At 46.2% G+C, this 13146-nt stretch overlaps 1 protein-coding gene across 1 annotated transcript; it reads left to right on the forward strand.

Moving 5' to 3' along the window:
* Positions 1–979: 979 nt before the first annotated feature.
* On the forward strand, positions 980–12458 carry LOC114694088 (protein FRG2-like-1). The gene is made up of 7 exons (XM_028870856.2): positions 980–1204; positions 2370–2553; positions 10390–10499; positions 10617–10739; positions 11102–11176; positions 11417–11482; positions 11750–12458. The coding sequence occupies exons 4-7, from the start codon at positions 10643–10645 to the stop codon at positions 12199–12201; spliced, it is 690 nt and encodes a 229-aa protein (XP_028726689.1). The 5' UTR covers positions 980–1204; positions 2370–2553; positions 10390–10499; positions 10617–10642; the 3' UTR covers positions 12202–12458.
* The last annotated feature ends 688 nt before the right edge of the window (positions 12459–13146 follow it).

Genomic DNA, 13146 nt, shown 5'->3' on the forward strand with positions numbered 1-13146 from the left:
GCCTTCATAATTTCGAAGATGACCACACACACACACACACACACACACACACACACACACACACACACAAGGGCCAAGCAATTATCTGATTCTCAGGTTCAGGGGAGATGCCCAAGTTGCATCTAGGGAACCTAGCCAAAGCCCTGACCATCAGCTGCCCTTTGAGAGAGGAATATCACCTCTTCCAAGGACTGACCCAAGCTGTAAAACAAAGAAGTAAGATAATGTTCCTGTTGTCCGGGATGAGGACAATTCCCCTGACCTTGCAAACTGTGCTCCCAGTCATAGTACAAGTGACCTCAGTGGCCATGCCCAGCCAAGTCAAACAGTACTGCATCACCTTAGTTGGTAAAGAAGGGATCAGGAACCATATCAGACACCTCCTCGAGGCAGGCATATTTACCTCATGCTATTTAACCTTATTACCAGTTCAAAACCTGGCACCCAAGACTGTTGACTAGTACAGGATTTAAGGAGGTGAACAAGTGGAGAGAAACTGTTTACCCAACTTTTATCAATCCTTATTCTCAGCACGCTGCCACTGAGCATAAGGTCTATACTCAGCTGTATCTAAAAGACGCATTCTTCTCCTATGCCTTGTCAAAAACAAGTCAGCCCAGCTTTGCATTCGAATGGGCTTCTCCTGAACCAGGAATATTGGAACAACTGAGCTGGACTCCACTACCTCAGGGATTCAAGAATTCCCCTGCCATCTTCAATGAACCCCTTTAACCAAGACATAAGTTGCTTCCTCGGTTCCTCAAAAATACCCAAAAGTCACTGTACTCCACTATGTGGATGAGTTGTTATTAGGCCTAGGAGACAGGTGGACTTAGGTGCGTAACCTTGTTTTTTGTGCCAATGAAGCTCAGGCCCTCCTTTCTCTCACAGCCCAAGTGACATTCCGGAGCCACTGACTCAGAACCAAAGGGCTTTTTGCATGCCAGGTGCAGTGAAGCCATGAGGCAGGTTTCCTAGCTCAGAGCAGAGTTACCTCACCAGCCCAGAAGGCAGCAGGGCAGAGTTTGCAGACTGGGTCACGGGAAGAGGAAAGGGAAGGAACGAGGATGGAGAAGAACGAAGATGAAGATGAGGATGGAGACGGAAAAGAACTTGTTGGAGTTATGAGAGAACAGGAGGAGAGGGACAGAGAGGAGCTAAAGTATGAGTACAGAATTGAAGCTCCCTTTCTGCTCTTTACGAGGTAAGCCTTCTGTAGAATGATATTTTGTTTGTGTTCTGACAAATAAAGCTTGCCTGGCGATCAGAGGGCAGAGCTAGCCACTAGTTAACCATAGAGGCCAGGCAGTGGTCCCACACACCTTTAATCCCAGCACTTGGGAGGAAGAAGCAGGAAGATCGGGAATTCAAGGCCACCCTGGGCTAGAGGAGATTGGTCCAGTCTAAAAGAGAAACAGAGCTGGGCCGTGGTGGTACAGGCCTTTAAGCCCAGCCTATGGGAGGCTCAAGCCTTTGATCCCAATACGAGGTAGATGGAGACAGGAATGAATATAAGGCGGGTGGAGACAGGATCTCACCCTCATTCAGTCTGAGGATTCGTAGAGACAGGGCCCCCATTCAGTCAGAGATTTCAAAGATGGAAGAAGTCTCTAGTGGCTGGCTGTTCTGCCTCTCTGATCTTTCGGCTTTCACCCTCAATATCTGACTCCAGGATTTGATTGTTAAGACTAATTAGGGTTGCACGTCATATGGCACCCCAACATGGGGCAAGAATTTCCACATAAAGCCTGAGAAAGCTTTAAGAAGGATTCTAAACACACAAAAAACGGAATCAAGCTCTGTTTCTTGGTAACTGCTTCTTCTTGGGCAGGCTGTTTGCTAGCGGCAAGCAGAGGCACTGCTCCTTTAAGAGACGGCTTCCTGACTCAGTGCTGGTGACAAAATATGCATGGCTCTGTTAAGAGGCCCTGCTGCCAAACACTTAAATGGGGTTTATGAGCAGTGTGCAGCTTGCTGCTCCATGGCAGCGTGGACCCAGAAGCTACCTAGAGCTGTGGAGGTGAACAGGGCTCTCGCTGATGCCTCCACCATGAAGCTGGGCTCTTGAGAAACCAGGCATGGTGGAGCCAGTAGCCAGGGCAAAGGTAGAGGTCTTATCCATGCCACTTAGCAGTTTAAAGGCTCGCGTGGTCAGAAAAAGATAGCGATGTGCAGTAAGACCAATTCAGGGCGGGGGGGGGGGGGGTTAAGCCAGTCTCAGAGAGACAAATATCATGGTTTCTATCACTGTGTGTGATTCTCTAGCATTTATTAAATCATGCATAAACCCGTGAAGTGTAAGTATTATGTTGTTTTGCTAAGAGGTGGTGCTGTTAAACTCCTTACTAATCATTTATTTGTCTCCATAGATCTGTGCAGTTCCCATCCTTGGTCAGAGAAGTTTCTTGTTGCAGAGGATAGTGTTGTAGATTTCTCTAGAGAGAAATCGACTTCTTGGACATGGATTTAAGCCAATAGGAAAAGTCTTTATTAGCCAGCTGTCAACTACCCTGTGTGTTCAGGATCCCACTGTAGTTCCAAGCCTTTCTCAAGGTGAGTTTATGAGCATGAAAACCATGTCCTCTGTTGACATAACTCAGTTAATAAGAACAGTTAGCCAGAAGCAGAACTACAGAAGCCAAAAAGCAAGGTTAGTACATTCAGAGCCTTTCCAGAAATGTAGGCTTTGACGGATTAGGTCTTTGTTTTAGTTTTGGTGTGTGGTGCTATCTACCTGCTGAGTTTTACTGTCTGATGGTACTTTAATCATGGAGTCTTGTGTTAAGGTCTTCAGGCCTACTAAGTTCTGGGCCTTGTTATATTCCCAATGGTCTTAGTGAATGTGTCAAATGTGTATACATCATGTTCTAAAGAGATGTAGTGATAAAAGGAACATGAATTTTACTGAACTGATACATAATTGGCCATATAGTTTAAGATGCAGGGGCCAGAGGTTAATGCAATCAGAATGAGAATTAAAGACCCAGACAGAGCTGATCGCAGAATAGTTAGCCAGGAGACTAAGAGAACAGAAACTGGTATCAATTATATGACCGATCTCTCTCCTCTCTTCTCTTCTCTCTCTCTCTCTCTCTCTCTCTCTCTCTCTCTCTCTCTCTCTCTCTCTTCCCTGAGTTATTTTTTAAGCATGGCAATATTTTTTAATTACTCTTGATTAATTAGCATAGAACCAATGTTTTTTTTTCCCCCCAAAAGCAGACATAGGTTTTTCTTTTGTTTTGTTTTATGTCATAAGAAGTTAGTTTAGGGGCTGGTGAGGTAGCTCAGAGGTTAGGAGCATTGGTTGCTCTTCCAGAGGTTTTGAGCTCAATTCCCAACAGCCACATGTTGGCTCACAAACATCTATAATGGGATCTGGTGCCCTCTTCTGGCCTGCAGGCAAATGTGAAGGCAGAACACTGTATACATAATAAATAAATTAATTAAAAAAAAACTAAGTTTAAGCCTTTTTAATTTTGTAGGATTATTTCTGCAAGGGAACTTAACTGTTGTTTTAATACCTTTGGGTCCTGATCAACCTGTCTACTTACTTTAGAAAGCATCAGAAGAGGCATATTTAGTTAAGCCATTGATAAATGCCCACCAAGTAGTCTCAGGGGCTCAGTAATATTGTTCTTGTCCAGATGAATTAAACCATAAGGCAGAACCGCAGGCATCAGAATATGAGGAAGTGTATAGGTTAAAACTTTTGGATATTAGACAAGTTCTAGTCCCTTATAAATCATTTAATATTAATTTGAGCTACCTCTAGTCACAGTGAGTTTTGTCAGTTGGTGGGCTGACAATCTAATCAGAAATTCTGATTGATTTCTGGCTGGGAATGATTGACTCTATCCTCAGGATCCTTTCCTGTGGCGCAGGGTCTGATTCCCCAGGTCTTCCAAAAGCCAGAATTTTTTTAAAGGAATTTTTTTAATAAGCTTCACTTTTACAACCCCAATTTTTGTAACAGAAACTCCTGTGTTTCTGGCAACCGTGGGACCCAGCCACTGGACATGCATAGAATTATAATCTATATTCCTATCACAAAAGATGAACTCTCATGGTGTGTGTGTCCCCCCACCCACAATACAACCAGATACGTAAAGGGGGCTTCAGTGAGCAAAGGTCAAGATGAACATGGGTTACTGGTCTGTAGTCACAAGAGCTGATCTCTTCCCTGTATCTGTTTTCTTAGTTCCCAGATCCAGGCCTGAGGACAGTGGGGGTTGGGACAGAGCCCTGTATTCATACTAAACGCAAATCTCAGGAGGAGGTAGAGGGGCAGGGAGCAGACAGACCCAGGGGCCCAGTGAAACCTTAATGTCAATGGGTCCACAGTTCAAAGACAGCCCATTTGGCAGCATCCATGGCTTCCACTCTCTTGACCTGGGTGTGGTGAATCCATGGTGTGATGCCAGCTGCCTTCACAGCCACTGGCGTGCAGAGAATGACTGGGTAAAGTCCGTTCCAAGTTGGTTTCAGTGCCCCTGTGGCTACCTGCCTGACCCAGACGGTGTCACTGGACTGGAACAAGGGGAAACTGGTGGTGGCCTCCGAGGTCCGCTGGGTCTCTAGGACAGTCCAATGACTAGCCTTTATGGAGGACTGGAGGGCCTGCAGTGACTTGAGAACGGAATGCTTAGACAGTTCTGCCAACTGCTGTTCTCTGAACCTGGGAAGCAGTGAGGAGGTCTTCCAAACATAATCTCATAAGGGAAAGGGTAAGTCCCTCCCTATATGGGGTGCAGTAGGCCTAAGTAAAGCAAAGGAAGGGGGCCTATCCATCCTTTGGTGGACGCTAATGAGAATATTGTTAAAGCTTCTTTTAATATCCTGTTTATTCTTTTATTCTTTTTACCTGGCCAGATTCAGAGGTCTATATATTAAAAAACAATGTTTTACACACACACACACACACACACACACACACACACACACACACACACACACACACACACACATATATATATATATATATATATATATATATATATATATATATATAAATGAAGTTTTCAATCTATATCTAAAGCTTTAGCCCATAAATTGAGAGATTTTTGGCTATAAAAGCCAGGCCATTGTTGGACCAAATTGCTAGGGGAAGGCCAAATCAGGGACTAGTTTCTGGAGGAGCTTTTTAGCTACTATTTGAGCCATTTCAATCATGGTGGGAAATGCTTCAACCCACACAGAAAAAGTATTTTGTGGTATGTATAAAACTAGCAAGTACTTGTGTCTTTTCCTGGCAGGCAGGATCTCAGTGAAGACAGTTTCCCAGCATTTGCCAGGGTGACGGCTTCTCATACAGACCCCTTTCTGGGTCAAGATCCTCTGTTTTGGATTTACTTGAGCACAGACCTGGCATCTGGCTGAGATATCTTACACCAGGCTGTCCAGTGTAGGTTTATCTTGGTCTGAGCATCTCATATGTTTTGTGGACCCCAGTTGAGTGGCCTGGTGAAGGTCAGTTACCAGAGTCCTGCCACTTGTTTCTAGGAGAATGATCTTCCCCTCTGGTGTCCTCCACCAACCTGCGGGCTCCAGCTGTCCATTCCTTCTTCGGCATCTTCTAATTCCTCCTGGTTACACCATGGAGTCCCAGGCAGCACTGGGTCCTGGTATGTCATCAGAATATTATAGGCCACACTGGTCTTAGGGCCTTTTGTTGGGCACCCAGGTCAGCACCCCAGGAGGAGAGGACAGCCATTTGTAGAGGAAGCGAAAAAGCCTCTGGGAGGCCAAGATGTTTTAATGTCCTTTTCCCCAGTAGTGGGAAGTCCTCTTTCTCTACAGATCCTGCCATGGACATGCCCAGTCGTAAAAAGTACTGGCAGTCCATGTAGATGGTGGTGGCCTTTCTTTTTGCCCTGTCTGAGAGCCTGGGTCAGATGAATCAGTTCTGCTCTCCGGGCCAAGGTACCTGGTTTGGGCTCAAATCATTTGGGTTAACGTAACTATTGTATTTTCCATGTACCTGGTTTCATCTTTCATCTCGTGACAGTCATGGACAAGCCCTGGGTCATCAGGCAAGAGGGCAGCTGAACTGATGTGGGGGGGGGGGTATTTCTCAAACCAGACTCGAGGGTGGGCACCATGATTTGATACACTCTGTTTTGCTTCTGCCCCTGCGTTAGACTCATCATACTGACGGCCATCTGTGACCTGCTGGAGCATGGCAGTGGGGGTGGGGAGGAAGCAGGGCAGTCCTGTGGACCCAGAGCTGCAACAGGAAGTCCAGGAAGAGTCCCAGTGAGGGCCCATTGTCGATGGTGCAGCAGAGACCAGACCAATGATTCTTTTCCATAAACGCCCGCGTGTAAAAACACATGGAGAAAGGGGTTCACTGCGTGACTCACTATGTCACACTGCAGCTTCCACGATGAGATTGTCCCCTTATTCCTTTTTTCTTTCTTTTCCCCCCTCTTTTTCTCTTAAATTTTATTTTGTTTTATTTTGAGGTGGGGAGGGAGATGGGTGGGACGGGGAGGCATGATGTAAAAGACACAAAGAATACATTTTTTAAAGTTATTTATGTAGCACGAATCTTGGAAAGGTTTATTAATAAAAACAAACCTGGAGCCAGGTATTGGGGTGAACACTGAATGATCAGAGAAGCAGAACAAGCCACAGCCACCTCGCCTCACAAATTCCTCAGCTGATCCTGTTTCCTCAGACTGGAAGCCTCTCAGTCCTCATCCAGAATGAATCTCAGCCAAACTGTGCTGCTCAAAAACCTAAGAGCTTAACCCCTAGTTCCTGGTTTTCACGCCTTATATACTTTTCTGCTTTCTGCCATCACTTCCTGGGATTAAAGGCTCACTTCCTGGGATTAAAGGTGTGAGTCACCATGCTTGGCTGTTTCCAGTGTGGCTTTAAACTCACAGAGATCCAGGTGGATCTCTGCCTCCCAAGTGATAGGATTAAAGGTGTGTGCTACCACTGCCTAACCTCTATGTTTAATATTGTGGCTGTTCTGTTCTCTGACCCCAGATAAGTTTATTAGAGTGCACAACATTTTGGGGAGCACAATACCACCACATATTTGTTTGTAATTTATTTAAATAAAAATTTATAAGTCTTATTTTATAATTTTTTATTTAAATAAAAAATATTTAAATTTTTTAAAAATTAATTTCAATTCTTAATTTCATTCAGGTATACAAGGTATCATCGTCATTCCCACCCTCGTTAATTCTCTCCATCTGCCATTCCCCACATATCTAGCATTCTCTGAACTTCATATCTTTTTTAAAAAGATTCACTTTTATTTTTATGTATGTACCTGTGTATGTCATGGGTGTTAAGGGGGTTTGCAAGGCCAGAAGAAGGTGCAGGATCCCTAGTGTTGGAGTTACAGGTAGTCGTGAGCTGCCCAATGTGAACGCTGGGAACTGAATTCTCATCCTCTAGAAGGGCTCCATTCACTCTTAACCATCTCTGCAGCCCCACTTTGCTGGTTTGGTTTTTGATAACCCACTAAGTCCAGCCAGCGCATCGCTGTGGGGTCATCCAGTGTGGGTTAGGCAACCACTTCACTGCCCCTCCCCAAAAAAGACGACGCTGCCCCTCCAAGCTGTTAACTTCCATTAGCTCCTCAGCTCAGTCTGGGCACTGGGAGTCCCGCTCCTCTATTCTGGAATGTTTTTCAAGATTAATTCTTATTATTTTTATGTGTGTCTGTGAGTGTATGTCAATACGTGCAGGTGCTTAAAGAGTCCAGAAGAGCCAGAGTTAGAGGTGGCTGGAGGCTGCCACATGCCTCTTGGGAACAGAACTCAGATCCTCAAAGTGCCACAAGCGCTCTTACGCACTGAGCCATCTCCCCAGCCTCATGCTGGATTTTTACAAATTGACACTTGGATTTCCAGGCTGTCCTGGAACCTGCTATGTAGCCCAGGATGGCCTCCAAAACACCGAGATCTGCCTGCCTCTGCTTCCCAGTGCTGGGATTAAAGTGTTGTGTGACAAGGCCGAGCTCCCAGGCTGGGATTGTTAACTCTCTTGGTCTCGTGGAGGTCTTGTGGGCATAAAACCACAGCTGCTGTGAGTGTGCATTTGTGGATCGGCCATGTCCTGCCCAGAAGCCAGCCTCTGACAGCGTTTTTCTCCATCCTCCGGCTCCCACAATTCTTCCACCCTCACTTCCTTGTTCCCTGAGCTTTGTCAGGAGGGAGGTGGGTGTTACTGTTCCATCCACAGCTGGGCAGTCTCTTTTCTCTGCATTTGAACGGCATTGACTCTGCATCGACCATCACCCTCTGCAGTAAGTTTCTCTGACCAAGGGTGGGAACTGCACAGATCTATAGGGACAAATAAATGGTTAGAAAGGAGTTTAAAAACACCACCTCTTGTAAAACAACAAAATACTTACACTTCATAGGTCTAGGCATGATTTAAAGTGATCAAATAAATGCTAGACAATCACACTCAGGGACAGACAATCACACACAGTAAAAGAAACCCTGGTATTATCTCTCTGGGACTGGCTTCATTTGCATGATGTGATTATCCCCAGCGCCACCCATTTTTTGTAACAGGACATGAAGTCATTCTTCTTCATGGGTGGAAAGGATTTCATTGTGCTACATATCGCATCTTCATTGCGCATTTCCATCTCGAGACAGCTGGATGGGCCCACGACTTAGTTATGGTCTGCAGTAACATCTGTGTGTATTCACCACTACCGTGTAACCTCTAGGAAGCTTTGCGGTCAATGCTGTAGTGGTGTGGGTGGGTCTCATGGTTTCCGGTTCTAAAGTTTCTTCACTGGAGCCCAAATCTCATGGAGAAATTAAAGTCATCTCTATACTTAATGGGGCAAGATCTGGTTCACACTACAATCACTACCGAAAACCTAAACATTTAAAATTTGCCTGGGTTGACGGGGAACGTGGTTGGTTATCAAGTAGACACCACAAACTATACAAAGGACAGGTTTGAGGATTGGGAATTATTTTCTGCAACAAGACAGACACGTGGCCTGTGAAGTGTCTAGAGACGAATGTCGAAGTACTGACATTCAAAATCTGTTTTCAGCCTAAAGGACCAAAGGCATCAGATGAAAAACTCCTGGAGAAATGTGAACACAGATGGCAGACCCCACCACAAGATGTGGGGCATGGGCCTCCCAGAACACTGTGGAGGGTGGAACTGAGCTGAGAGGAAGTGTTCCTCTTCCCTTGACTCACTGGCTGAATTCCTTCCTTTCTCCCTTTCTCTTGAAATTGTGTACTGCTATGTAGCCCAGGCTAGCCTCAGTTTGTGGTTGTCCAACCTCTGCAACCTTTCTGCTTGAGTTTTGGTGTCCAGTCCTCAATATTTAGTGAGGTCTTCATGGTGGCTGACTTAATTCAACGCACTCCCATTGGATCTAATCATCTCCAGTTGTTTCAATGTGGGGAGTGTGGGCTGGGAGTGCTGGTGGAGGTCTTTAATCCTACCACTCAGGAGGCAGAGACCCAGGAAACTGTGAGTTTCAGGCCAGCCTGGTTCAGAGAGTGAGTTCCAGGCCCACTGAGGCTACACTGTGAGACTGTTTCAGAAAAGAGTGGGGACATTTGACATTTATATTCACCCCTGTATTTTTACATTATCATATCAGTATATTTAAAACATCCTTCTGCAACCTTCTGTGTATCATTGCTAAGTGTATGAGAAATTTAAAATGTGTCTACAATTTGCATATATACAAGGGACTGCTATGGAGATGATCCTCTTGGACAGAACATTCATATACTTGTCAATAGAATGATGATTTGATTCATATCTTAGAAGGCTTGGCTCTCACTTCCTATCTCTATCTCTCGGTGGAAAGAGGAGAAAGAACGAGTGTGAACCACTGACTTTCTGTCCCCTGGGTTTCTGGCTTTGCTATCCATCTTGGGTCATCAGGTAATGACACCACAAAAACCTCATCATTATCTGAGACTCAAGTCCAACAAAAATAGGTGCTTCCTTAGGCAAGGCCACATGAGTGACAGGATTGAGGGAGCTTCACAGCCAATGAGGGAACACTGCCCAAGAAGGGGACTTGTGTTACGAAAGGCACCTGACAGGCTAACTGGCATGGCTATTTGAGTTGTCACCTTGACTGCATCTGCAATTCAATAAAAGCCAAAACTGGCTGGCACACCTGCGAGGGATTTTTCCCTAATTAAATCAGGGAAGTGGGAAGGTCGGACTTCTCATTCATCTGAGGTGGTAAGACACACCTTTAATCCAGATCTTTGGAGGTGGAAGCCCCTCCTCTAATCCAGGCCACACCTTCTGCTGGAAGCCTATAAAAGAACTCTGGAGAAGCAAGTGTCTCTATTTGGATGCTTACCTCTGCTTGCTAGCGAGTCACTTCCTTCACTGGGCTCAGAGCCTACTTGTTTGGGATTTCAGCACATACTGAGGAGCACCTGAGACATCCAGCCTTGAGCAGTGAACAGCTACTGGATTCTTGGACCTCACATTCGCAGGCAGCCATCACTGGATTAGCAGGACCACAGCCTGTAAGTCATTCTAATGGATTTCCTTTCTATATGTAGAGAGAGGTTCATTCTGGAAGTTCTGTTGCTCTAGAGATTCCTGACAAGTACACTAACCCACATTCTTTCTGTTCATGGAAGAAGGAAATTCTGCCTTTCACTTCAGCATGAGTGTAGAATCAGGAAGCCCTGACCCAGACCCTTCCTGCCCTCCACTGCACCCACCTACAGATGAACAGGTCACCTTTGAAAGCAGCACCTCAGGTGAGGAGAACCAACTGAGAGAAAAGGGGGAGAACCTGGCTTCTCACTGCAGTGAGACCTGCGAACAAAGCACAGATGTTGGGGGCCAGACCCATGGGGGTGGAGGAAGGGCAGTGTCACAGCCACAGAGCTGAGAGGGTTGACAGGGATTGGTAGGAAGCAAGAGGGGGGGGTAAGATTGGGTGGGAGGTCAAGACTTAACAGTGGTCATCTGAAGCAGATTTACATAAGTCCCTAATTCCCTTGGGACTGGCAGAAAATTCTGAGTTCACAGAAGGAATGATAAACCTGGTGGGTCAGTCACAGGCTCAGGGACTGTTGGGGACAAGGCAGCCTGCCACCTAAACTCTCTCTGGCTTTAGGATCACAGCAAAGTGAGACTGAGGGCAAGTCCAGCGAGTCAAAGAGCAGTTCCAGAGAGCACACGGGGGGATCAGGTAGGTTTTGCCTCTTCTAGGGTCAGGGTGACAAGTGGGGAGGTCGGAGTTCTCCTGACATGGCCCCAAGAGCTATTAGGCTTCCTGGTCCCTAGACTTCCTGGCTCTGGACAATGGCTGGGCAGCAAGTGCTTGGGGGCCATGCTCAGCTTCTTGTGTGTTCAGGGTGGGCTAGCTGTGTGGAGTGTGTAGCTGAAGGTTTTTCCTGACACTCACTTTATCCACACAATCAATTTTCAGCTCAGATGATGGAAAACACCAGGAAGAGGAAACGCTGTTCCAAGGACTCCAAGCAGGTCAAAATGGGTAAGTACTTCCTTTCCCCAAAGGGCCAACCCCCGTGTGCTTTACATAAGGCTCGGACTAGAAGGTGGCTGGGTGCCTCTGAGCACCTAAGAGAGGCTGGCTTCTCAGAGCATGTAGGGATGTGAAAAGAGGTTCAGCTCTGCTTGCCACAGAGGGAAGGAGCAGACAGCCACCCCTGGGTTCTGAAGGCTCTAGAGAAGGTTCTGGAACAAGGGTGGATGGGAACTTCTCTGGTGGTTCTCTCATCATGCTCATGGTTTTCCATAGGAAATGAGGGTACCTCCCACTCGGAAAAGAGACAAAAGACCCCAGCCAAGAACACAGAGGCAGAAGCCAATGGCCACCAAGGAGGATTAGCCCGCTGCCCAGAACCTCAGCACACAAGTCCACCACCACTTCGAAAGAGCCTGGTGCTCTCTCTTCGGGCAATGTCTGAGGCTGTTTGTGGAGACATAGTTCAGCTGCAAGCCCAGCAGTGTCGTTCCCTGCTCACCCGGGAGCAACTCTCTAAGCTCACACAGCTCTCAGGGTCTCTGAGTGCCATGGTGCAGACCTTCTACAGCCTGGCCAACCAAGCTGGCTTTGCCTTCCCAGCTGAGGGCTGGCTTGTCCCAGCCCCCATGGCTGACCCCCAGGAGCTGACTGGGAATGACTCTCAGAGTTCTTCATTGGAGGAAGGACAGATCACGGATACTGCCAGCCCATCAGACAAGTCCTGAGCCTAGGCCATGAGGCCCTTCTCAGCAGGGGTGACACTTCTGGACAACAAGGGACTTCTCCATCCCCCTGCCCACCACAGCCTGGAGCTTTCCCACACTGTGAACCAATAACAAGCACAGTGGTGGCAGGAGGAATCTGCAATTCTTACTCAGCTCATGGACCGAGTTTCCTGAGAACTAGGACTCCAGGGTGGCATTTGTGACAGATACTTGCCCTCTCTGTATATCTGCCTGAAGAGAGATTTGTGTGTTTAGAGTGTGATGAATAAATACTGATTTACCAAAAACTGCCAGAGCCATTCACTGTTCCCTTTGTAGTCGGATGAGGGCAGATGCCCAGAAATCTAGGAGTGGATCCCCTGTAGCCTACATCTATCCTCCCCATCTTCTGCCTTGAGTCTCCCTCCTCCTGTCTCCCAGCTGTCAGCCCCCTCCTAACTTAATATGAAGTATGGCTTTATTGTTGAAAGGGTAATGCCATGTCTTGAAGAATACTTAGGTGGGGTATGAGTGTTCAAAACTACTTGCCTCAGTATTCTGGGATAAAGAGAGGATGTTTGAGATAAAGATGTTCTGTACATATTAACACAGTGAGCAAGCCATCAACAAGATACAACAGGCTAGGTGTTGAGGTGACTGAGGTAATGCCATCTCGTCCTGATTCTATTGATGTTTGCTTAGCTCTCTTCCTCACAATGTCTGTCTTTACCTCACATTGGATATTCCAAGTATTTTACCAGGGTCCATTCGTATTCACCAAATAATTAAGGCTCATACAAACTTATAATGTGTAATACCTGAAGGTATGTCAAAAATAATTATCATGCTATATCTAAAATAATTGCTATGTTCTGCCAGAAACCAATGACTCAAGGTTACTCTGACCTTCAACTAATTTTTGTAAATGATGATTTTGGTGGATTTTTCCTTTAAAACCCCTGTACC

The sequence above is a fragment of the Peromyscus leucopus genome, chromosome 7, assembly GCF_004664715.2.
Source record: "Peromyscus leucopus breed LL Stock chromosome 7, UCI_PerLeu_2.1, whole genome shotgun sequence".
Classification (NCBI taxonomy): Eukaryota; Metazoa; Chordata; class Mammalia; order Rodentia; family Cricetidae; genus Peromyscus; species Peromyscus leucopus.

Coding starts and splice junctions, on each gene's coding strand:
- LOC114694088 (XM_028870856.2), top strand. CDS start 10,643: ATGAGTGTAGAATCAGGAAGCCCTGACCCAGACCCTTCCTGCCCTCCA. Junction 10,740..11,101: donor CTTTGAAAGCAGCACCTCAG/GTGAGGAGAACC, acceptor CTCTGGCTTTAG/GATCACAGCAAAGTGAGACT. Junction 11,483..11,749: donor CTCCAAGCAGGTCAAAATGG/GTAAGTACTTCC, acceptor GGTTTTCCATAG/GAAATGAGGGTACCTCCCAC.